Genomic DNA, 27,362 nt, shown 5'->3' on the forward strand with positions numbered 1-27,362 from the left:
AAAAGATTTTTCTCTTAAAGAAAGGGTAATTAGTGCACGCATAGAGCATAGATAAAATAATATTTATATGATTATAAATTTAAATTGTACTGTTTAATCACCTAAAAAGAATTTGGGTGACTATAAATTTGAAATGTTCACTTTGGAAAATTATTATATTTTAAATAATTTTTTCCCTTATATTAATTTGGAAAGGGGCTTGTAAAATTGGAAAGCTAGTTTAAAAATATTCAGTTAGTAATACTTTTTCAACCATTTTTATTTATTTTTCTATTTTTTATTTTTAAGATTTAAAAGAAACGTTCTAAATTTGAAAATGGTCGACTTTTACTTTATAAAATAAAATCATTTAAAATTTTAAATGGGTCGTTTAATAGAAAATGCAACATTTACATTTTGTAGAAAATTCGGCTGTTAATTATTCAACTGTTGAATTTCGCAGCAAATATGTTTATTGCGAATTCAACCATTGAATTTTGTAGCAAATTCGTCTCTGGAAAATTTAACTATTGAATTTCCAATAAAGAAGATTAATTTTCTACCAAAAAATACGAATTTTTAATACAATAGTTGAATTTTCAACAAAATTGTTAAATTGTCCACTAAAACAGAATACATTTTTGATAAATTAAATTTTTAACAACTATTCCAGTTCAAGATTCATGATTTTATTTGAAGATTCATCAGTTTGGTTGAAATCTAATTTTTTAAAATTAAAAATTAATTATCCTATTTTTGGTGAAAAATAGTTTTTTTAGTGAAAATTAAAATATTATTGAAAATTCCGGTATTTCGTTGAAAAATCGTATTTTCTGGTAGAAAATTAATCTTTTTAATTGATAATTGAAGTATTTGGTTGAAAGCAACTTGAAATACTTTGTTAAAAATTAAAATTATCAGTTAAAGATCTATCTTTTTGGTTGAAAATCTATTTTTCTTGAATTAGATTTTCTTTGTTTGAAAATAATTTGTTACCTGAAAATTTTGCTGTTGCATTTTTGGTTGAAAATTGATCTTTTTTAGTTAAAATTTCAACTATTTGGTTGAAATTTGTCCCTTTTTGAGTAGAATATTAAACAATTTCGCTGAAAATTCATGTATTGTGTTGATTCAATATTCTACAAAAAGAATAAAAATTATTATAAACCTAATAGTTAAATTTAATTTTTAAAAAATCTATTTTTACCGAAAGATGAAAGTCAAATTTTTAATTTAAAAAATTATATTTTAACCAAACTGATGAATTTTCAACTAAAATGATGAAATTTTAACTAGAATAGTTGAATTTTATTAATTTAATCAATAATTTAAATAATAACAACAAAAAATGGTATAAAAAAGTTACATTTTTAACAAAATAATTCATGTTTAACTCAAAAATGCATTTTAAATTAAACGATGCTTGTTTTAACTAGAATAATGGAATTTTCAACCAAGAAGATCAATTTGTATCAAAAAATACGAATTTTTAACTAAAAACGATGATTTTTTAACCAATAATTGATTATTTAAATTTTTAGTTAAAAAAAAATAATGTTCAGCCGAAGAGAGTAATTTCGATCTAAAATGATGGGAAATTTAACTGGAACAGTTACATTTTCAGTTTAAAAAAATTAATTTTTCACTATAAAGAACGAATTTTCAAAAAAAAAAAAGTTATATTTTTACACAGAGTGATGAATTTTCAATTAAAATAATAAATTCTTAACTAGAATAATTTAATTTTCAACCAAGAAGATTACTTTCTACCAAAAAAGCTCATTTTTCAAACAAAAGATCAATTTTCAGTTAAAATGATGAATCTTCAATCAAATAAATTAATTTTTTAACAAAGGAGTAACTTTCAGCTAATAAGTAATCAATTTTTATTCCGAAATAGAAACATTCTGAACGAAAAACGATTGTTAAAAAAATTAAGAATTTTATTCTTAAATAGATAAATCTTCAAAAAAATAGTTCAATTTTCAGTCAAAGAGAGAAATATCGAACTAAAATGATGAGGGTTTTATTAAAAAATTAATTTTTCACAAAGTAGTGCAACTTTCAACCAATAAGTAGAAAGAACTTTGGAAATGTGGAAAGTTACTTTAAAAATATTCAGTTATTAATACTTTTATGAAATTGTTCAATTTTTAGTTCTTACGTTTAAAACTATTTTAATTTTAAAGACTATTAATTTGTAAAATTAATTCCTTTTCAACTTCTTATTTTTTGATAGTATACAATTTTAAGTACATATATATTTTTAATTGTTTATTTTCCAATTTATCAACAAAATTAACAGAAGCAAATTAATATATTCCGGCTCTTAGTTCAAAATATTCAAAGCATAAAATATTGTGTTGTCCTTAATTTGAAAGTATAAAATTGTGGAAATTACAAGTTAAAACTAATTATTAAAAGACTTAAAAATGAAACCGAACCATTTTCAATTTCTTTTTATATCAAATTATTCAGTTTTAAATGCTTTCAATTCGAAGTTGTTTAATTTTAAATTATTCCAATTTGAAATAATTGAAATAATAATTATTTTTAAATTGTTTAATTTATTTGTTTTAGAAAATTTGTTGGAGTCCGTAGTTTATAAAAATCAGCAAGACCTGGCTGCAGTATTATCGCATTTGGAACGTAGTTTCAATGCAATTTTGACCACTAATTTAATGAAAGAGTCATCTGAATTTGTTTCTGCCCTAAAAACGTGGGATATCGTTGTAAGATTTGCAAGAGCGCACAACGCGGCACTTCCTGCTTCATTTCTCAGATTTTTGGCGTCGCACGATGCGTGGATCGAGTTTATTTTAGTCGGACAAATATTTTCATACCCCTCGGGCCAGGTAAATAATATAATTTTAATATGAAAATCATCGAATAAAATATTAATATTTTTCTCTCCATTGAATTGAGTAATCATTTCTTTTAGATTTTGGAGAGCATGCGGCTGTTTGAAAACTTTAATCTCCGAGAGCATTTATTATTATCACTGAACAATCCTCATCTTCCAAGTTCAAATTCTTTCGGAGAGACTTTTAAAGTTAAATCTCAAGATCCTAGACAGTCTCTCTATTTCAAAATTGGAGTGAAACAAGTAATATTTTTATTTTATTAATTTTATTTTTTGTTATTTTGGGTTGCTACTAGATCTGAAAACCTGGAAAATTATGGAATTTTAAAAAAAATGTTTCGAATTTTCTTAATCGAACCTGACATTTTTTTCAAAGGATTCAAACTATTTTTTTATCATCTGAAAAAAATGACTTTAATGCTACTATTTTTTAAATTGTACGCTAATCAAACTATTCTTTCACTTTTCTTTTCAATATATTTTTAAATTTCTACGCTAGATTTTTGAGAATCGAAATTTTGAAAGATTTCCAGGGATTTTAAAAATTTCACAAATTGTCAAGGGATTTGTAATAATTGCATGGAATTTCAAATATTTCAGTAGTTTGTAATGCTGTTTAAAGGATTTTATCTATTGATTTCAAACATTCTTGAAGAAACTTTATGTTATATTATAATTTTCAAGACAATTTATAGGATTACAAATTATTTCAAGGGATTTTTCTAGACCTATGTGGTTTTATTGGGCCTTCAAGGTTTTTCAATTTTTTTTTAAATTTAAATGTATTTCCAGGATTGGAAAAATTGTGGGGTATTTTATAAGATTGCAAGATATTTCAGAAATTTCGAAGGATTTTGTAAGGGTATCAAAGATATTAAAGGATTTAAAAAATTTATATGGATTTAAGTGAATTTAAAAGATTTTAAAGAATTCAAAATGCTGTACATGATATCAAAAGTTTTAAAGGATTTAAAAAAAAACTAGTGCAGATTAAAAGATTCTGAGAAATATTATGGGATTTCACAGAATTTCGTAGGGTTATAGAAATGTTAAAATTATTTCAATATTTCAAATAATTTTACAATATTTAAGGAATTTCTATAAATTTGGAGGGATTACAGAAAATTATGGAGTATTCGAGAGATTTCAGGGGATTTCAACAGAATTTAAGAATTTTTAATAAATTTTAGTGAATTTGAACGGTTTTTTTTAACTTATAAAGATTTCAAAGATTTCAAAGCTTTCAGGATACCTTAAATGCTTTCGGGAGCTTTCCAGGGCTTTATCAGTTTTTATAAGATTTTACGGGATTTTAGAAAATCTCAAAGATTTCGGCATTTTTGAAGTAATTTTTAAATATATTACAAATTTTAATATGTTTTACGGGATTTGGCTCTATTTTTGTGGGATTAATAGGGATTTCCAGAGATTTTAGAGGATTAAAATATAATTCAAAGGTTTTTAAAAGATTTCGATGAATTTCAACGAATTAAAAAAATATCAAGAGATTTAAAAACTTTCAGGTCCTTTCAAAAATGTCAAGAATAATAATAAATAATAAATAAAATAATAAGCCTTGACAGATTTGATCGAATTTTACAATTTTGAAAGGATTTAAAAGAATTTCGTTTTTTTTTTAATTCCAAGGAATTTAAAAAGATTTTAAATTTTTTAAGTGTTTTCAACGAATTAAAATTTTTTAAAGGATATCAAAGCTTTTAGAGCATATTAAAAATTTTCAAGCGTTTTCAAAGGGCCTTTATCAATTTTCACGGTATTTTAGAAAACTTAAAATATTTCATATTTTTGTAACCAATCTATTGAAAGAAATTTCAAAGGATTTTAAAAAATAGGCAAGGTTTTCAGAGATCTTAGAGGATTTAAATATAATTCCAGGGTTTTAAAAAGATTTCGTTGAATTCTAACGAATTTCAAAAATGTCAAGAGATTTCAAAACTTTTGGGGCCTTTTAAAAAATTTCATGAGCCTTCAAGGGGCCAGATTTGATCAGATTTTAAAGAATTTTAGAGAATTAAAAATGTTTCTCCATTTTCGAAGTAATTTTGAAAAATGTTACAGATTTCAAGATATATTGCGGGATTTGAATCGTTTTTTGAGGGCATAATAGAAATTTCACAAGATTTAAAAGAATTTATCATTATAAAGGATTTTGAAAGGATTTAAAAGAATTTTGTTTTTTCTTTCTTTCAAAATTTCAAGGAATTCAATAAGATTTCAAAATTTTAAAATGCTTCCAACAAAATAAAAATTTTGTAAGGAGTTCAAAACTTTTAGAGCATATTAAAAAATTGAAAGCGATTTAAAGGGGTCTTATCAAAATTTTACAGTATTTTAGATAACTTAAAACATAATTTGAAAAAAAGTTATTTTGAAAGAAAATACAGATGTTAAGGTGTTTTACGGGATTCGAGTGTAATTTTTGGGATTAATCGGGATTTTACAATTTAAAGAGATTTCAAAGAATGTTAAAGAGTTTCATTTTTTCAAGACCCCAAGGAATTGAAATTGTTTTAAATTTCTTTTAAAAGTTTTTCAAGAACTTCTAAAAATTGCAAAGGATTTTCTAAATATATACAGGAATGTCTTAATATTTTAAAAGATTTTCAAAATTAGGGAGTTTGCCTGAGATTTCAGAGGATTTCCACACAATTCAAGTCTCTTAGGGCATATTAAAAAATTTCAAGAGATTTCAAGGGGCCTGTATCAGACTTAATGACATTTTACGGGATTTAATTGAACTAAAAATATTTTTTATTTTTTAAATATTTGTTTTAACATATTACAGATTTCAAGATATTTTGCGGGATTTGATTGTATTTTTGGGATAAATAGGGATTTATCAAGATTTAAAAGAATTGATCAATTTAAAGGCATTTCAATGAATATTAAAGAGTTTCATTTTTTTTCGAGATTGCAAGTAATTTAACAAGGTTTCAAAAATTTGAAGAGTTTTAAGAAAATTACTGAAAATTTCAAAGGATTTTTAAAAGGTATCCAGGATTTTCTGTATATTTCAAAAGAATTTTAAAAAAATTTGGGAGTATTTCAGAGGTTTCAGGCGATTTCAACATAATTCAAGGGTTTTTAATATATTTCACTGGAGTTCAACGAGTTACAAAAAAATCAAGGTATTTAAAAAATTACAACGTATTCCAAAGATTTTGAAGCATTTTAACCAATTTAAAGAGATTTCAATATACTTTCTTAGATTTTAAGAGATTTTTTAGAATTGATCAATTTAAAGGGATTTTAAAGGACTCTTAAAGAGTTTAGTTTTTTTTTCATTTAAAAAAAGTCAAGTGATTTCAAGGGGTTTTATCAGTTTTTATGGGTTTAATATGGATTTCATCAGATTTAAAAGAATTGATCAATTTGAAGGGATTTCGAAGGATTCTGAAGTTTTTTTTTTAATTCCAAGGAATTTAACAAGATTTCAAAGTTTTTAAGAGTTTTCTAAAAATTTCAGAAAATTTCAAAAGATTTAAAAAATGTATCCAAATACCAATGATATTTAAAATATTTTAATAGATTTTATCGGATTTCTAGAGAACTTTAGGGAATAAATTAAATAAAATTTCCAGGGACTCTTAATGGTTTCTGATAATTTTTGCGGATTTCAGCTATTTCAAGGGATTTTACCAAAATTACGGAATTAATAGGAATTCAAAAGAAATTATAAGATTTCAAGGGATTCGAAAATAATGACGAGTTTGCTAGAACTTTTTAGAGGATTTCAAATGTTATTAAAGAATTTTAAAGCTTTTTTAGGGTACTTTAAAAGATTCAAAAGTAATTCCAGAATTTTTCTAAATTTTCTAATAATAATGATAATTGCTTAGACTACTATAATTGTTGAGAAGCTAGTCTGCGGTCTGTAGAATTGAATGGAATTTAATATAGAATGGACTATATTCTTTTCAAATAAACCTGGAATTTATTCAAAGTTAGACCTGGAAACCTGGAAAGGTTATGAAATTTTGAAACTGGATCTCAGTAGTATCCCTGGTAGTTTAAAAAAATCTAATTATTGTTATTTTTTCCGGATTTGAAATAATACTTGTTTTCTGTTAGGCTTCACTTGAAACAAGTCCGCCTGTTTCCGGAGTTTGTAGTTCACTCGAGTCCCAATCGTCAATTTCTGATGGTTCTCTGGCGAATTTGAAAGTTCCTTCATTTATTAATGATTTGTGGCTGACTGTTCTGCAATGTCACCAGAGTCAGGATCCACCTGGTGCCTTATTAAAGGCTTCACGAAACCGAAAATCGCCTATTCTTACAGTTTTAGCTTCTTGTTATGAAGTAAGCACACAATTATTTAAACATTATTCTTCGTTAGGGGCTGTTCAAAAACTATGTCATGCTATTTTTAACACCCCCCGGGAAATTAATTATTTTTATTAAATGAATATAATTCATAAATATATTGCATTTACAACGAAATAGTTGAATTTTTAACCGAAAATTATTCAATTTCAAATAAAACAGATTAATTTTCTATTAAAGGATATGAATTTTCAACCAAAGACTTGAGATTTCAAGCTAAAAAGTCGAGTGTTGACAAGAAGAAAAATGATTTTTACCACCATTTAGTTGAATTTTCAATAAACAAATCAATTTTAGAACTTTTAAGCAACAGAAACCAATCTTTAGACAAATAGTTGAATTTTCAATATACAAAGATGTATTTTTACCAAATTATAAAATTTTCAAAAAAAAGTAATTAATTTTTAACCAAAAACAATTGTATTTTTAACCAAATAATTAAGTTTTGTAACAAAATAATTGAATTATTAACAGCTACCAAAACTATTTATCAACCAAACAGTTGCATTTATAATCAAATAGTTAAATTATTAAGCAAAAGGGACAAATTTTTATCAAAATAGTTGACAATTTAACCAAATAGTTTAATTTTCTATCCAAAAAGACGAGTGTTCAACAGAATAGCTAAAATTTTTAACCAAAGAAGATTACTTCTAAGAAAATAGTGGATTTTTTTAACCAAAAATGGAATAAGTAAATTTTCAACAAAGTAGTTGGATCCTGAATCAAAATATATTAATTTTGACCAAAAATGATAAAATTTCTACCAAAAGAGATAAATTTTCTAAACAAAAAGACGAATTTTTAATCAAGAAAAATTTTTCAATCAAAAGAGAAAAAAATGTCGACCAAATGGTTCAATTCTTAAGACAAAAAGGCGAATGCTCGACAAAACAATTGAATTCAACCAACCAAAGAGATGAAATTTTTAACCAAAAAGACGAATTTTCAACAGAGAAAAATTTGTCCGTCAAGTGAAAAAAATTTCAACCAAATTGTAGCAATTTTCAAGAAAGAAAGACGATATCTCTAAAAAATAGTTGAATTTTGAACACGAGAATATGAATTTTAAAACTAAAAAGGTAATTTGCATTTTAAAAAAAAGTTTTAAAAAAATCCATTTTTTACCAAAAAGAATCTTTAATTTAAAAAATCCATTTTTAAAAAACTATTTCAACTTTCAACTAAGTATATTAATTTTCTACCATAAAAAAGAAATAAAAAAATACCTGGTTTTTCTAACAAATAATTAAATGCTCAAAAAAATAGTTGAATGTTGAACCAAATAATTGAAATATTTAATTTTATTTGAAAAAAATTATTTAAATAAAAATCATTTTTTACCAATGAAATGAATCTTCAACTGATAGTTTAATTTTTCACCCTGAAAGAGAAATTTTTAACAAATACATGAGGTTTTTAAACAAATAATTCAATTTTTAAGAAAGCAGTTCAATTTCAAACTTATAAAAATTAATTTTTAATAAATAATTGAATATTCAGATTACTTAACTCCAACCAAAAACAGTTAAATTTTTAACCAAATAATAAAATTTTCAACACAATAGTAGAATTCTTAACTAAACTGATCAACCTTCAACAACAAATTATTTTCTAACAAAGTGGTTTATTATTTAACCAATTAGTTGAATTTTCAGTCCGAAGAGATAAATTCTCAATGAAAAATATAATGATTGATAATTTAATTCAGAAAATATTTAAATTTTATATTTAAAGCAATTGAACTCAATAAAAAAAAGACGAAGTTTCAACCAAGTAGTTGAATCTTATACTAAAAAAGATACATTTTTAGTCAAATAGTTCAATTTTACACTTAAAAAGATAAATTTTCAATTGAGGATGGAACAGATACATTTTCAATCAAAAAAATTAATTTTCTACGAAAAAAAAAACAAATTTTAGTGAAAAAAAATAAGTTTTTAACTAAAGAGATGAATTTTCTACCAAAAACAACGACTTTCTAAGAAATAAGTTAATTTTTAGTTAAAAAAATGATTTTTTCAAAAAATAATTAAATTTTTTATGAAAGAGATGAATTTTCAACTGATAGAATCAGTTTTTAATAATGCAGTTCAATTTTCAACCAAGTAGTTTAATTTTCCACGATAAAAGAGAAATTTTTAACAAATATATGAGATTTTAAATCAAATAAATAAAATTTCAACAAAACAGAATTTTGAATATAGAAAATTTAATTTTTAATCAAATATTTGAATTTTTAACCAAATATAATTGAATTTTCAGAATACAAGGATAAAATTTCAACCAAATGATCGAATTTTCGAATAAAAAATAGTCAACTCCAGCGAAAAATGTTATATTTTTAATCAAATAATTGTATTTTCAATAAAATGGTGGAATTTTCCAAAAAAATAATTAAATTTTCAAGAAAATAGTAAAATTTTTAACTAACTTGATTAACTTTCAAGAACAAATTATTTCCTAACAAAGTGGTTTAATATCAAGAAAGGATTAAAATTTTATATTAAAAATAATTGAATTTAATCATAAAAGACGGATTTTCAACCAAGTAGTTGAATTATTAACTCAAAAAGATACATTTGGAAACAAAAGTGAAATATATATTTTTTCAATTTACAATATTAATTTTCAGCTAAAAAAGAAACGAATTTTCGAGAAAAAATTCAATTTTCAACCAAAGAGATGAATTTTCTACCAGAAAACAACGATTTTTCAAGAAAATAATTAAACCAAAAATAAAATAGTTCAATTTTTAGTTTAAAAAATTAATTTTCGACCAAAAAATACCTTCTTTCAATAAAATAATGAAATCCTCAATACCCTGGTAGTGTGACGTATTTTTTTAACTGTCCCTTAAATACAATTCTCGTTTATTCTTCTTATTTGATTGACTTACCTAATTTTTTTTATTTTATCAGCCTTCTTCGGCCGCGACTCATTGTTACTTGTGGCTTGTGTTTTCTGCGGGAATCACAGATTTCTTTTTAAATCGGAAAGATTCTCTCGAGGATCATGTTTGGTCGGCTAGTAAAGTTTTGCAACTTTTCGACGATTTGGTTTCCCGTGGATTCGTCGACACTCTTAACAAGGGTCTCTGTATCTTTATGCCTGTAAGTGAAATACTTAAAGAAAAATATGACCAGTGAGATAAAAAGAATTTGAAGAAAAAAAATTCTCTTGCAAATTTTTTACAGGAAAATCCATTGAGATTGTTCTCCGAATTTTTGGTGCGATGCTTGGGCTTAGGAGATTTTGAAAATAGCAAAGAAATTTTAATCAATTTTATCGCCAGTTGTTCAACTCTTAAATGCAACGTAAGTAGAAATTTAAAATTCATTCTCTTTTAACTTAGTTCGAGGAATATAAGGATTTTCAACCAAAAAGCTGAATCTTCAACAAAAAAAAATTAATTTTCTACCCAAAAACAACGATTTTTCAATTAAGTAGTTGAATTTTTAACGTAGAAAGATAAATTTTCTACAAAAAACGGAAAAGTTGCACTCTCATTTAAAACAAACAAAAAATAATTTTTTACAAGAACAAAAAAAAAAGAATTTTCAATAAAATATTTAAATTTTAAACGAAAGCGATAAATTTTCAACTAAACCTATGCATCTCCAACAAAAAATATTTTTTTTCAACAAAATAGTTCTACTTCCAGCCAAGTAGTGAATTTACAACTGAGAAAAATGAGTTTTTTATGAAAAATGGAATAGACATCTTAAATTTAAAAAAATTATTTGTTGACGAAAAAAAAATTCAACAAAATAATAAAAGTTTTAACCAATTAAATGCATTTTTCATAATTTAGTTTGAATTTTAATCAAGCAGTTATATCTTCAAACCAAATAAGATGAATTCTCATTAAAAAATGTAATAGTTGAATATTAAACTTAAACGAATAAATTTAGAGTCAAAAATAGAAGATTTAATTTTTTAGTTAAAAAACTTAAGTTTTAACAACAAAATTTCAAGAAAATAGTTAAATAAATTTTTCACCAAAATATTTCAATTTTAAATGAACAATTTGAACTTTGAAGCTAAAAGATTAATTTTTATGCAAAAAAACAACAAATTTTTAACAAAATACATTTAAATTAAAATAATTAACTTCTTACAAAAAAAAACGAATCAACAAAAGAGTTAAATAATCAACCAAAGCTGAAATTTTAGGTGAAATTATGCATTTTTAACCAAAAAAAGAATTTGGCGCAAAGTATTTCAACTTTTAACTAAGTGGTTTAATTTTTAACTATAAAGTATTAATTTTCAACCATGAATATTAAATTTCAACCGGAAAAGACGCATTTTTAACAAAATACATGAATTTTCAAGAAAGTAGTTGAATTTTGAACTAAAAAAGACACATTTTCAGGCAAGTAATTAAATTTTTAACTAATAAAGTACATTTTAAACTAAAGAGATAAAGTTTCAACTAAAATAATGTTTCTTCAACTGGAATACTTCAATTTTTAGTTTTAAAAAATTAAAACGGAAACAAGAACGATTTTTCTACAAAATAGTTAAATTTTCAACCAAAAAAGTTCCATTTCCAACCAAAAGGATGAAATTTCAACAAAAAAATTAATTGTTTACCAAAATTGAAAAAATTTTAACAGAATACATGAATTTCCAACAAAATAGTTGAATTTTCAATAAAATACAGTTCAGTTTTCAACCAAAACGATAAATTTTCAAACAAAAATCTCAATTTTCTACAAAAAAAATGCCAGCAAAATAATTAAATTTTCAACCAAAGAGATGAAATTTCAACTGAAATTATGCATTTTTAATTAAAGAAATTAATTTTCATAAAAATACATGAATTTTCAACTAAGTAGTGTAATTTGTAAATAAAAAAGTTAAATTTTCAAGAAAGTAGTTGAATATTTAACTGGAAAAGATATATTTTAATGTTTAGTTAGAAAAATCTCAAGGAAGAAACAACGATTTTTCAACAAAGTATTTTAATTTTCAAACAAAACAGATCAATTTCCCATCAAAAAGATAAACTTTCAAGCAAAAATATGAATTATTTACGAAAATAGAAACATTTTTAACAGAATACATGAATTTCTAACAAAATAGTTTTTTTTTCAATAAAAACAGTTCAGTTTTCAACCAAAACAATGAATTTTCAAACAAAAATCTCAATTTTCTACAAGAAAAATGTCAAAAAAATAATTAAATTTTCAAACCAATGAGATGAAATTTCTACTGAAATTGTGCATTTAAAATTTAAAAAAAATGAATTTTCATGAAAATACATGAATTTCCAACTAAGTAGTTGAATTTGTAAATAAAAAAGTTAAATTTTCAAAAAAGTAGTTGAATTTTTAACTAGAAAAGATATATTTTAACCCAAAAATGGAATAGTTACACTTTCATTGAGAAAATTAATTGCCTACTAAGAAAGGAACAAATTCTCAACAAAAAAGTTATATTTATAACCAAAGAGATCGATTTTCAACTAAAATAATGATTCTTCACCTGGAATACTTCAATGTTTTTTTTTAAATCTTAACAAAAAAGCAACGATTTAAAAATAAAATAGTTCAATCTTCAATCAAACAAGTTCTATTTCCAACCAAGAAGATGAACTTTCAAGCAAAAATGTTAATGTTTTAACAAAAAAAAAAAAAAAAAAACCATTTTCAACTAAAATCAAGGATCTTAAAGCAGAAAAATGAATTTTTTACAATGTAGTTCAATTTTAAACTAGAAAAAAATACATATTCAATAAAAAATTAAAGTGTTAAAATTTCAGTAAAAAAATTAATTTTCAGCCAAACCAAAAACCTGTTTTGAAGAATATAGTTAAATTTTCTATCGAAGAATTCATTTTCTACCAAAAAAGTTGGATTTTCAACCAAAAAGAATTAATTTTTAACTAAATTGTCGAATTTTCTACGAATTAGAATTATTTTTCGGCAACTATTTGAATTTTCAACCAAAAATATCAATTTTCGACAAAGAAGAATAGTTTTTTAACGAAAAAGACGAAAAAAGACACAAATTTTAAAGTAAACGAATATTTATTTCAGAAAATGATCAACTGGGAAACTGATGAAACATATTTGGACAATGTTTATTGGATTGAAACTGTGGTAGTGAAATGTATCATAACTGCTTTAGGAAAACGTTTTCAAAGCAGATGTGTCCAAATAAAATTTCTGGAAACTCTAACAAGTTGTGATTTTTCCAAACATTTAACAGGTATGATAATTTATAATAATTTATTATTATTAATTATTAATAATTATTTAATTTGCGCACCTCGATTTATCATAAAAATTATATCTATTTTTGTAGTTAATGGTCCAGATTTTAATTCAATATTAGAAATCATCAAAATCCTCATGAAGACTGACATTAAGTTTAATTTCTTGTCTTTCGACACTATTGACAACGAACCAAATTTTACTTATGAAATCGAAAGGTGTATCAATGAGTTGTTGAAGAAGGAAAATTATACGAGTGCCTTAGAATTGTCGAAAGTCGCACAAGTGAAACCATCCAAAATAATTCTTGCTCAGGTGATTTTTCCTCAATTTCTAAAATAATAAATAATAAATTACAGGCTAGCCGCTACGCTGGGTCGGAAAAAGAACAAGAATTTTTTTTAACTGGGAACAACCGAAAAATTCCAGTGAATTTTTTTTTGCCGGAAATTTTACAATTTTTTAGAAGAGAAATCTATTCATAATTCTAGAATCTTTTATTTTAAAAAAAATCCATTTTGGGTCTTCATTTTCAAGCTTAGATTTTCAATTTTATTAAATTAATTAATTCAATTAAAGTCTCTTGTGAAATTATATAAGTATAACATTTTTAGCAATTCAAAAAATTAAAAAATTCTATTTTTCATAAATTTTGAAGACTTGAAAATTTTATTTAATTAGAAAACAAACACGCGCACTGTGCACGCGGTTATTGTCTTTTGTTCACGTGATTTTGAAATTAAAATATAACTTGAACATTATTATATAATATTTCTAGGGGGACAATTAAGCCGCTGCATTTTTGTTTTAAAATACCAATCTCCGAGAAAAATTCTAAGCTAATTGTTCAAATATTGTAAATATTCAGGGTGGCCGCTGGACCGGGAAAACCGGAATATTATTTTCTGACCGGGAGTTTTACAAATTTTTTGAGAAAAATCCGTCCAACTTTAATTTCAACCGTTTTTTAAGTAATTAGTTAAATTGTGCTCTTTTTCAATTATGATATCATTCAGTTTAGAATGCATATATGAACTAGAAGAATTTCAAAATGCAGTTTTAAACACTAAAACAATTAAAAATTAGAAGCGTTTAAAATCGAAGAGTTTTGATAACAAACATTTTTAGTTGATCGACTGTTAATATAAATTAATTAATGATTTTTAAATCTTAATTGCACTTTAAAATTTTTAAAATAAATAATATATTTTTAATTAAAGGCTTTTATTAAATTTCAGTATAAAATATTCCATTCTTAAACCACGTTATTTAAAATATTTTAATTAAAAAAAAGAACAGTTAGTTAATATTTAGAAATATCTGACTGTATATTCAAAATCAGTTATTATAAATAAAATAATCAAAACGGAACAAAAAAACTAAACTTTTAAAATTACAATTTTAATTGTTCTATTGAAAAAAATTTAATTTGTAAGTCAACTTCTTAATTTTTGATGTATAAATAATAATTGAACACCTATTATTCTTAGAAAAAATCGATTAAGTTGAAGAAATATTTAGAAGTTTAAAAAAAATTCAAAATGAATTAAAAATTGAAAATGATTTCAAATAATTTAAACGAAGTGTCTACGTGTATCGTTAAAGCCCGGCTATTCTTACCAAAATTTCGATGCAAATATTCCACGGCGTAATTTGAAACCAAATATAGATTTTGGCAGATTTCGAACATAAAATTTAAAAGCTTTTTAATAATAACATTTCTTAAGATTGTCAGGACAATTGAAGATGATTTTTTTAATTATTTGAACTTCGAATAATTTTAAAAGATATTTAAAAGTTGTGAAAAACTTTTTATAATATCTTTGAATCTGAAAAAATTCGAAACAACATGTAGATATTTCAAGATCTTGAAATAGAATTTCGAAGCATTTTAAGGATTTTAAAACTAATTAAAATAAAAATAATTTAATTTCAATTTAAACAGAGGATTTTCAATCTTTTACAAATTTATAGTTGAAACAAGAATTTATTCAAAATAATAACCGGGAATTAAATTTTTTAAATTTCGAGCTAGCACTGAAAATTTTCCAAAAGGAACAAAATTCTGAAGTGGAACAGGAAATTTGTCCCAAACATAATTCTGAGTTGAAGCAGAAAATTCTCAAGTTTTAACCAATTCTGAATTGAAATTGGTATTTACCCAAAAGAATTATAATTCTTCTTAGAACAGGGATTGTTAAAATTTAAATAAATTCCGAGCTAGAACAGGGAATTTTTTATTAGAATGAATTCTAATTCGATGTTGAAACGGGACATTTACGAGGAAAATTAAAATTATAAATTGGAACAGGGAATTTTACAAAAATCCTAATTCTTTTTGGAAACGGAAAATTTTCGAAAAGAATTAAAATTCCGGATTTGAACAAGGAATTTTAATTTTTAATCAATTCTGAGTTGAAACTGGAATTTATCCAGGAGAATAACAATTCTCAATGGAAAATCGAATTTTTCAACAAAATTATTTTTCTGTGTTGAAACGAGGTATTTTCGAAAAAATTAAATTATGAATTGGAACAGGGAATTTTTCCGAAAAGTTATAATTCTTACACTTAGTTGAAATGGAAAATTTTCGAAAAGAATTAAAATTCTGGATTTAAACAGGGAATTTTGCGAAAAGAATTATAAATCCGGATTTAAATAGGCAATTTAAAATTTTTAACCAATTCTGAGGTGGAATTAGAATTTGAAATTTAAAGATTTATTCTTAAATTTAGAGAAATTAAAAATTATAACGTGGATTTATAGTTTTGGAACTGAATCTTTTAACTGTACAATTGATAAAAGTTCAAAAATTGTAATTTGCAGTTCAGTTCTTATTACTTTGAATGGAACAATTAGATTTAGTGTTCGATTTTTAAAATTTCATTGGCCTTGAAAAATGTTTGCAAACCGGGAAAAAACCGGGAACTTTTTTCTTTTGAAAAAACGCCCCTCCCCCCTCATCCTAATATTCTTTGAATTCTAATTAGTTTGTACTAAAAATAGAAATTTTGGATAAAACATACTAACATAATATAACAAACAACTATTTAAGATTGTAAATCTTCTTTTAAACTTAATATTTTTTATTTAAAGTAAACGATTTCCGGTGAAAAATAATAATATAACTTAAAATTGGGAAAATATTGTAAATATTCTTTTGAATATAATTTTTATAATTAAAAATACCCATTTCCGGTGTAAAACGCTAACACGACCCAAAATGGTTAAAATTGCGGCTAACACAATCTGATTTGACACTAGAATTCTTTTAAAAATATATTTATTTCCAGAGAAAAGTATTAACATAAAACATTTTTTGTCAGTTTTCTTATTAAAAGGGATTGTTTGTAGGTTTTATTATCAACATTTTAAATTTAAGATATAAAACAGGTTTAAGTAATTAAAAGTCAATCAGGTGTTTAGCAACAGTTATTGAAAATTCAAGAAAGAAAAGCGAATGTTATATTAAAAACAAGTGAAACAAATTTTATATTTATATAATTTTTGATGAGAATTTAATAAAAATTGTCAACATTTTAATATTTTAATAGTCATCCAATACTCTTATATATGGAATTAAAAGAATTTTTTTTTAAAATCCCAACTATGATCATCTCCTTGTTAAATAATTAAAAACTAAAAGCATTTGATATAAAAAAATGTTTTAATCTGATTAACTGTAAATATAAATTAATTTATGATTTTTAAAGTTAAACTGTAGTTCGAGTACTAAAAATCCAACTATTTTGATTTGAAAATTCGAAACAAATGTAACTGTCCGATTGGAACTTTGTAAATCAGATATTCAAATTTTATAAATAACTTCAAATTAATTGATTCATAATTAGACGCTTTTATTCAATTTCAAAACTTATGCAAACATTGTTTTCGGTCTAAAATATTTAATTATAGCCCATTAAATTTAACATTTTTTAGTTGAAAAATAACAATGTTTTAATATTTAGAAATATTTGGCTGTTTATTTAAAATGAGAAATTATAAATCAAATATTTAAAAATGTACAATTTGAAACTGAATTCTTTTAAATATACTTGAATATTTAAAATTTCAGAATATTAATTTAAGCTTTGAACGTTTCAATTCTATTGAGTTAATTTAAAACGACTTAATCTTCGAAATCTTTATGTTCCTAACTTAAAATTCCTTAAAATGATATAATTTTTAACATTTATAAATATATTGATTCATTCTTCGAAATAGAGCATTAAAAATAGTGGCGTGTATTTATATTTTACAAGCAGAAATCTTTAAACTTATCAATTTTGAAAAGTTTAAAATCTGAAATTTTATAGTTTAATGGCATTTAATTTCATATTGTTAAATTTTAAAGTGTCAAAAGCTGCCATTTTATACGCGTAAATTATTGAGCGTTGAAATTAAAAAGTCTGGAATTAAAAATGGTTTAAGCCTTACTTTTAAAAGTTAAAAATTTTAAAGAATTCTACTAAAATTATTTCAATAAAACAGGTTTCACTTCCAATTCAGTACAAAATTGGAAATAAAAATTCTCCCCTTTCATTTGAATGTTAAAAATATCAAAATTGCCCAAAACTGTCCTCCTATTTAGAAAAAAACAATTATTAAACAAAATTTCCTCCCTTTCAACTCAATAAGTTTTTTTTTAAATTAAAAATTTCCTTTTTCCAATTCAGAAAAAAAGTAAGTAACCAAAAATTCGTCCTTTCCAACTTTATGAAAATCTTAAAAATAAAAAATCTTCCCTCCAATTCAGGAAAAAGTCAATAAAAATGTCATTCCAATTCAGAAAAAATTCAAAACCGAAAATTTCCTCCCAGTAAACTCTATAAAAATCTTATAAACCAAAAATGTCCCCTTTATATTCCATAAGAAAGTAACCAAATTTTCGTGCTTTTCGACTCTATACAAATCTTTAAAATAAAAAATTTTCAATTAAAAAAAAAGTTAATCACCAAAAGATCGTTCTTTCAAAATCGATAAAAAAAATTTTTTAATGTAAAAATTATCCTTTTTCTATTCGTAAAAAATATTAAAAACCAAAATTTCCTCCTTTTCAACTCGTGAGAAATTGAAAAATATATACAATGTCCCTCTATTAATTCAACAAAGATTTTGTCTTTTCAAATTCAAACAATATGTTAAAAATACTAAATTTGCCCGCTTTAAACTCAATAAAAATAAAAAAAATATCCTGTTCCAATTCGAAAAAAATAAAATACCAAAATTGCAACCCTTTCTTTTAAAATTAGAATGATGAAATTCAAACCCTTTTTATATATAAGTCCTTTCAAGGTGATTTATTTTAATTTCCATCCGTTTCAAATTATTCACTGTTCAATTTCAAACAAGTCAGTTAACATTTTTTTAGTTTTGTATCATTGATTTATAATTCCTCATTCTAAATGAACAATCAAATATTGCCAAGTTAAAAAAAAAGTAACTAACCAAATTTTCGTGCTTTTCAACTCTATAAAAACCTTAAAAACAAAAAAATTGTTCCATTGCGAAAAAATTAATAACCAAAATTAACTAGTATTGATTATATTTTCTTAGTATCGGAGTGAATTTAAGAAACGAATTGGTGTCGTTGATTCGAATTTTTGGAAGCGGTGTTCTGCAGACATCAAGTTGCATAAAGTTTGTTACGAAAAGGCAGCCGAGTTCTTTGTGGAACACGCTGAAAAAGTTGAATCCTGTAAAGAGCGGTATATTTTCGATTTTTTTATTACAGAAATTATCTTGAAATAATGTCAGTATCGATGAAATAATTTCTGAATTTGTAATACTTAAGGTTTGAAATTTTGAAACTGGCTTTGGAGATTCTCAAGGAAAATTCCAATGATCGGCAAACCTGCGACAAGGCGGAAATGGCGATGTGGAAGTCTTGCATCCTTGCTGGACCGGAAAATATAGAAATCGAGAACCAGGATGGAATTTTCAACAAACTGAAAACTGAATTATTATCAGATTTGAACAGTTTACAAATCACCTGTAAACTTAACGATCCTCATGAAAAAAATGCGATCGAATTTTTAATTAACAGATTATTGGATGCTGGCAGATTGGATACAGCACTAAGAATAGGATATTTTTTTAATTACAAACACAAAGTAAGAATTCGATTTTTAAATAAATTCCTTATTTAGAATTGATTTATAGTTTATAAATTGTATCGTTCTTTCTTCTTTTCTTTCAGGATATACAAATTTTAATGCTGTGTTTGAGTCTCGCTGAGGGAGAAGTTACACCTTATCAATTAACAGTTCAGCAAAGATTGTTGATTTCCGAACTAGGGAAGACGAAACAGAGACTCGGGGTTTTGCGAAATAGAGGGCATACGAGATTATCTTCATCTTCTTCTCGTAAGTTTATTTTTTGTTTTTATTAACTTTCTTTTATGAAATTTATAAATTATTTTAATAAGACAGGGTGGCCTCAATTCTTGCAAAACCGAAAAATTAATAAAAAGTCAGGGATTTTGAAAAAATGGCAAGGAGTTCTGTAAAAAACACTTTAAGTAACTGTCAAGAATAATCAGAGCTGTTATGTTTAAAACAATCAAGAAATTTTAAAAAACTTTTACAGGTTCCAATAGATTTAAAAAAATTTAAGATTTGAAATATTTGAGGGTATTTTAAAAGATTCCAAGGAATTTTTAATTGATTTACAGAATTTAATGAGATTTCAAAGGATTTTAAATAATTTAGGATATTTTCAAATATTTCAAGGCATTTTTAACCGATTAAAAAAAAATGTCAATCGATTTCAACAGGGTTTATAGAATTTGAAATATCTTATCTAATTTGATTTCAATATTTTCAAAAGACTTTAAAGGATTTGAAATTACTTTAAGAGACTTGCAATACTTTAGAGTATTTTAAAAGAAATTAAAAAATTTTTAAGAGCTTTCAAAAGTTTTACGGGATTTAAAAAGATTGCATGGAATTTGAAATTATTAAAAATATTCGAATGAATTTCTGATTTATTTCAAAAGATTTCAAAAGATTTGCAATATTTTAGAGCATATTAGAATAAACCAAAACATTTTTAAGAGCTTTCAAAAGTTTCACGGGATTTAAAAAGATTTCATGAGATTACAATTTTTTTCAGAATTTTTAAAGATTCGAATGAATTTCTACTTGATTTAAATAATTTTAAAAGATTTAAATGGATTTATAATATTTTGCCTATTTTAAAAGAAACCAAAGACCTTTCAACAGTTTCAAAGGATTTTAATAGATTTCAGAGGATTTCAACATTTTTTAGGAATTTTAAAAGATTCAAATGAATTTTTAATTGATTTTAATCATTTCAAAAGATTTCAAAGGATTTGTAGTAGTTTAGGGCATTTAAAAATACTTTAAGGCATTTTCAAAACATTTAAAAAATATTCAGAGATTTCAAAAGATTTAAATAATTTGAAGTGATTCCAAAGGATTTTAAAGATATTAGGATATTTAAAAATAATCCCAAATGATTTTCAAGAGCTTTAAAAATATCAACGAATTTCAAAAGATTTTAAATGGTTTGAAATATCTTAGGGTATTTTAAAAGATTCCAAGGAATTTTAATTTATTTAAGTAATTTAATGAGATTTCAAACGATTAAAAACATTTTAGGGTATTTTCAAAAATTCCAAGGTATTTTTAACCATTTAAAAAAATTTCTCTGGATTTCAACAGGTTTTACAGAATTTGAAATATCTTATCTAATTTGATTTCAATCATTTCAAAAGACTTCAAAGGATTTTAAATATTTTAGGGTATTTTAAAAGAAAGCAAAGCATTTTTAAGAGCTTTCAAAAGTTTCACGGGATTTTAAAAGATTTCATGAGATTTTAAATTTTTTGAGAATTTTTAGATTCGAATGAATTTCTCTTTGATTTCAATAATTTTAGAAGACTTACAAGTATTTAAAATATTTTACCGTATTTTAAAAGAAACCAAAGACCTTTCGAAAGTTTCAAAGGATTTTAATAGATTTCAGAAGATTTCAAAAATTTTAGGGAATTTTAAAAGATTTCAATAAATTTCTAATAGATTTTAATCATTTCAAAGAATTCAAAGGATTTAAAATATTTTAGGGCATTTAAAAATACTTTAAGGCATTTTCAAAACATTTGAAAATTATGAAGATATGAAAAGATTTTAATAATTTAAGTGATTCCATCGGATTTGAAAGATATTAGGATTAACTTTCTTTCATAAAATTAAAAAATTATTGTAATAAAAACAGGGTAGCTCCAATTCTGGGAAAATCGGAAAATTCATAAAAATTTCTATTTGATTTCAATAATTTCAAAAGATTTAAAAGGATTTAAAAGATTTTACCTATTTTAAAAGAAACCAAAGACCTTTCAAAAGTTTCAAAGGATTTTAATAGATTTCAGAAGATTTCAAAAATTAAAGGGAATTTTAAAAGATTCCAATAAATTTCTAACTGATTTTAATCATTTCAAAAGATTTCAAAGGATTTTAAGTATTTTAGGGCATTTAAAAATACTTCAAGGCATTTTTAAAACATTTTTGAATATCAAGAGATTTCAATAATTTTAGTGATTCCAACGGATTTGAAAGATATTAGGATATTTTAAAAATGCAAAATGATTTTCAAGAGATTTAAAAATATCAACGAATTTTAAAAGATTTTGAAGGATTTGAAATATTTTAAGGTATTTTAAAAGATTTCAAGGAATTTTTAATTGATTTAAGTAATTGAATGAGATTTCAAAGTATTTTAAATATTTTAGGGCATTTAAAAATACTTCAAGGCATTTTCAAAACATTGAAAAATTATCAAGAGATTTCAAAAGATTTCAATAATTTGAAGTGATTCCAAAGGCTTTTAAAGACATTAGGATATTTAAAAAAATGCCATGTTATTTTAAAGGATTTGAAATAGCTCATAGTATTTTAAACGAAACCAAAGAATTTTTAAGAGCTTTAAACAGTTTCAAGGAGTTTCAAAGGTTTCATAGAATTTGAAAAATGGTAGGGTATTTGAAAAGATTCCACGGTGTTTTCAAGAAATAAACATTTTCAAAGGATTTACTAAGGATTTGAATGATTTTAAGGTATTTAAAATTTTTTTCATGGCGTTTTAAGGAATTCACTAAAATTTTGGAAGATATGGTTCGATTTTTACAGTATCTGCAAGGTTTTAGGTTGTTTAAAAAGATTTCAAGCAATTTTATAAGATTGCTGAGAATTTCGATAATTTTAAGGGATTTTAAAAGCTCTCAAAGTATTTTATGGATTTTTAATATTCTATTCACATTAATTGAAAAATTTCGGAGGATTTTAAAGATTTTTAAATATTTCAAGGTGTTTCCAAAGATTTTACTGAATTCGAAAGATTTTAAGATATTTTAAAAAATTCCAAAGGAATTTTCCATTTACTTCATGTGAAAATTTGTAGAGAATTTTTAATGATTAAAATGAATTTCTACTTGATTTCAATAATTTCAAAAGATTTTAAAGGATTTGAAATATTACAGAGTGTTTTGAATAGATTTGAATAATTTAAAGTGATTCCAAAGGATTTTAAAAGATTTAAAATAATTTGAAATATCTTAACGTTCAAGTACTTTGATAGAAAAGAAAACATTTTTAAGATCTTTAAATAGTTTCAAGGCGGGGTTTGAAAAGATTTCATAGGATTTTAAAAATTGTAAGGAAATTTAAAATATTCCAAGACATTTTTAAGGAATAAAAAAAGTTGGAGGATTTTCTAAAGATTTGAATGATTTTAAGGGATTTAAGACAATTTTCGTGATCAGATTTCATGTATTTTCACGCGATTTTAGAATCTTTGAATGGATTTCAAATTTGATATTCACAAGAATTGAAGAATTTCGTAGAATTTTAAAGATTTTCAAATATTTCAAGGTATTTCCAAATATTTTAAACAATTTCAATGATTATAGGATATTTTAAAAGATTCTAAATAAAACTTTAATTTATTTCAATTGCTTAAAAATATTACAAAGAACTAGTAAGATTTTATGTTTTTTTTTTTTTATTCTAAGGAATTTTCATGAGCTTTAAAAATATTCAAGAGATTTGTAGTAACAATTTTATTTATTCTCAGCGAAATAAAAAAAATTATATTGGCATTTAAGAAGTTTACTATAATTTCGAAAAATATAGAACAATTTGTATAGCATCTATAAGGGAAAAATATTCTAAGGGACTAAGAAAAATATTTTGGGGGGTGTTAAAATATTCCAAGGTATTTTTAAGAGCTTTCAAAATTTTCAAGGGACTTTAAAAGATTTCATGGTATTTGAAAGTTTTTAGAGAATTTTTAACGATTCGAATGAATTTCTATATGATTTTAATAATTTCAAAAGACTTCAAAGGATTTGAAATATTTTAGGATATTTTAAAAATATTGAACGATTTTTATAGGATCTGTAAGGTTTTAGCTGAAAATTTCGATGATTTCAAGGGATTTTTAAAGCTCTCAAGATATTTTAATACATTTTCTAGGATTCCAGGAAATATCAGATTTCATGTAATTCTACAGAATTTTGTAATATTTAAATAGATTTCAAAAACTTTATTCACAAGAGTTGAAGGATTTTGTAGGATTTTAAAGGTTTTGAAATATTTTAAGGTATTTCCAAATATTTGTACTGAATTTGAAAAATGATAAAATAGTTCAAAATTTTCCAAAGAAATTTTCAATTGATTTTAATCATTTGAAACGACTATACATTTTTTGAAGATTGAAGTTTTTTGTCCTTAATTGCAAGAAATTTTTAAGACGTTTAAAAAATGTCAAGGGATTTCAAAAGATTTTACAGGATTTGATATATCTTAGAATTTTTAAAATAAATTTCAGTAATTTCAAGTTTCTTCGAAGTATTTCAAACTTTGTAGGCTATTTTTTAAAATCCCAAGGAATTTTTAAGAACTTTGAAAAGTTTCAAGAAATTTCAATAGATTTATAAGTATTTTGAAATATTTTCAGATATTTAAAAAAATTCCGCTGAATTTTCAAGACCTTTAAAAAGTTTCATGGGACTTACAAATATTTCAACAGGTTTTAAATATTTTAGGGTATTTAAAAAATGCTAAGATATTTTTCAGAGATTAAACAATTTTGAAGGAATTTCTAAGAAGTTGAATAATTTTAAGAGATTTAAATAAATTTGCATGTCGTTTTAGAGAATTTACTCGAATTTCGGAAGGTATGTAACCACTTTTATAGAATCTATAAGGTTTTAGATTTTTTGTAAGATTCCAAGGGATTTTATAAGATTCCAATAATTTTTCAGGATTTTAAAACCTCTCAAGGTACTTCAATAAATTTGAAATAAAGGAATTCTAAGAAATTTTCATGAGCTTTAAAAAATTTAATAGGATTTCTAAAAATTTTAATTATTTATAGGATTTATAGGATGTTTTTAAAGATTCTAAGGGACTATCAGATTTCTAAAGATTTCAATGTTTTTAAAGGATTTTAAAACCGCTCCAGGTATTTCAATAAATTTTCCAAGATTTAAAAAATTATCAGCTTTCATTTAATTTCATGGGATCTTATAATATTTTATTTGATTTCAGAGAATTTGGAAGACTGTAGGTTATTTTTAAAAAATGTATTCAATAATTTGAAGGGATTTCAATAGACTGTACAAGATTTTAAATATTTTAGGGCATCTTGAAAGATTCCAAGACATTTTCAAGATATAAAAAATTTTTCAAGTAATTTTCTGTTTGTTTCAGTAATTTAATGTGATTTTAAAGTATTTGAAATATTTTAGGCAAAATAATAAACAATTCTAAGGCATTTTCAAGAGCTTTAAAAAGTTTCAAGGGATTTTAAATATTTCAAAGGGTTTTGCAATTTTTCAGCGAATTTCAAAAGGTTACAAGGAATTTTTAATTGACTTAAATAATTTTAGAGTATTTTAAGATATTCTATGGAATTTTTAAGAGTTTTAAGAAATTTTAAGGAATTTCCAACGATTATAATGATTTTAAAGGATTTAAAACAATGGTCATTCTACTATCTTGATAGTATCTCCTAGAATATAAGGTTTTAAAAGATTTTAAAAGATTTCTGAGGATTTCAATTATTTGTTGGTATTTTCAAAACTCTGAAGGTATTTTAATACATTTTTCAGAATTCATGAAATACCAGATTTCATAGAATTTCGCGGAATTTTATAATATTTTAATGAATGTCAAACAATTTATTTACACGAAGTCAGGGATTTCGCAGGGTTTCAGAGATTTGAAGACATTTTCATGAATTTTCCCTTAATTTTTATATTTTTTTCAGAATTCTTTCAAATTCTCTGTAATTCTCTTAAATTCTTCTAAATTCACTCAATTATACTCAATGAAATGTTTTTTCTTAAATTACTTTAATTTATCCTGAAGTTTTTTAAATTGACCTCAAATTCATAGACATTTTATTAAATCTTTTTGAATTCCGTTAAAATTTCGTAACTCATTTTAAACTTACTGAATTAAATTAATTTTTCCATCTTTTTTCAACTAACTTGATATCTTTCTAATTCACAATTAATTTTGATGGATTTGATTAAATTCTACTTATTTAATGTAAATTCCTCTGAATGAACTGCAATTTTACTAAAATAAATTGCATTAAAAATTTTGTTTTCTCAATTCATTTGAATTCTTTCGAATTTAACTTGTCCTGTTTTGAAATTTTATGAACGTTAGTAAAATTTTAAAAGTAATGAATTATAAATTTAGATTAAAAATTGTATATTCCATTTATGAAAGATTCTATATTAAAAATGTTGCAAGATTGAAAATTTGTTTAAAAAATATTAATGACGAGGTAAAATGAAAAATTAGCCAGGGAAAAAATCAGGGAATTTTGAAAAATAAGTTTGGCGGCCACAGTGTTTAAAAACTAACAAATAAATAATTTAATACGCAAATGATATATTGATGTATTAGGAAATACATTAGATATTTTTTTTTTTTTTAGAAAATTTGGGTTTATCGACTTCGAATTTAAGCGGTACTCATGAAGAAGTGTTCAATCCAGTTAATCCAGAACAATCAGACTGTATGAATTTATTAACAAAATTATTGAAAAGTCTTCAGAATGGTGTGACAATAGGAACGAGAGTTGTGACGTGTTACAAACTGGCTGTAAATTTGGGAAGAAGCTACCAAGCTCTACTGATTTTAAACGATCCCATACGGCTTTTGCAAGAAGTCGTTTTAAGCAATAACGAGCGGGCACTGGAACTTGCGAGTGATATAATAAATGCTTATCGAATTGGGGGTCGAGAAGTTGCTCAATTTTTGGCAGAGGAGATCGTTAGTTCTATTACACGAGTTGTTGAAGGTATAACAAAATATAATAATGATCTGAATAGTATATAGATAATATTTCAATGAAAATATATTTAATTTTCCTTAAAAAGTATTTTTGAACTTGAGCTGTTTCTTAAGAATTAACAAAGTATTTCAACTTTCAATTGAGTAGTTAAAATTTTCAAGCGAAATGATAAATTTCGAATACAGAAGATTAATTTTCTACTAAAGAAGATGAATTCTTCACAACATACGTACATTTTTAATAATATTTTATATTAATTTTTTATTTTTTCATATAAAAAGTTAAATTTGGAACTAAAAAACATAAATTTTAAATAAAATGGTCGCATTTCCAACTAAACATACCAATCTTCATCTTCAATAAAATAGTTGAATTTTAAACTAAAAAAACATTAATGTTTAAAAAAATTGTTAAATTTTCGACCAAGAAGATTAATTTTCTACCAAATTGACGAATTTTCAACAACTTTTAAGCCAAAAAGATGCATTTTCTACAAAACGGTGAATTTCAAAAGGAAAATGTAATCGTTGATATTTAAAAAAAATTAAAAAACAAAAATAAATATAACAAAAATGCGTGAATTTTCAACAAAATATTTGAATCTTCAACCAACAAATTAA

General features: G+C 23.8%; 1 protein-coding gene and 1 long non-coding RNA gene across 2 annotated transcripts in view; one reads left to right on the plus strand and one right to left on the minus strand.

Annotated features, from left to right (window-relative positions):
- The window catches only part of LOC117166966 (spatacsin), a 58,253-nt gene that overhangs the window by 17,170 nt on the left and 13,721 nt on the right, over nt 1-27,362 (plus strand). The window contains exons 6-16 of the mRNA XM_033351468.1: nt 2,560-2,834; nt 2,921-3,085; nt 6,935-7,162; nt 10,108-10,299; nt 10,384-10,503; nt 13,234-13,405; nt 13,502-13,725; nt 18,967-19,118; nt 19,205-19,523; nt 19,610-19,775; nt 26,383-26,748. Coding sequence (XP_033207359.1) covers nt 2,560-2,834; nt 2,921-3,085; nt 6,935-7,162; nt 10,108-10,299; nt 10,384-10,503; nt 13,234-13,405; nt 13,502-13,725; nt 18,967-19,118; nt 19,205-19,523; nt 19,610-19,775; nt 26,383-26,748 — 2,379 coding nt within the window. The remainder of the gene's footprint in view (nt 1-2,559; nt 2,835-2,920; nt 3,086-6,934; nt 7,163-10,107; nt 10,300-10,383; nt 10,504-13,233; nt 13,406-13,501; nt 13,726-18,966; nt 19,119-19,204; nt 19,524-19,609; nt 19,776-26,382; nt 26,749-27,362) is intronic.
- LOC117166969 overlaps nt 10,100-27,362 on the minus strand; it is a 39,867-nt gene continuing 22,604 nt past the window's right edge. The window contains exons 3-4 of the long non-coding RNA XR_004466336.1: nt 13,466-13,743; nt 10,100-10,297 (exon numbers count right to left, since the gene is read on the minus strand). This is a non-coding gene — a long non-coding RNA (uncharacterized LOC117166969). The remainder of the gene's footprint in view (nt 10,298-13,465; nt 13,744-27,362) is intronic.

Source organism: Belonocnema kinseyi, chromosome 2 (assembly GCF_010883055.1).
Source record: "Belonocnema kinseyi isolate 2016_QV_RU_SX_M_011 chromosome 2, B_treatae_v1, whole genome shotgun sequence".
NCBI lineage: Eukaryota > Metazoa > Arthropoda > Insecta > Hymenoptera > Cynipidae > Belonocnema > Belonocnema kinseyi.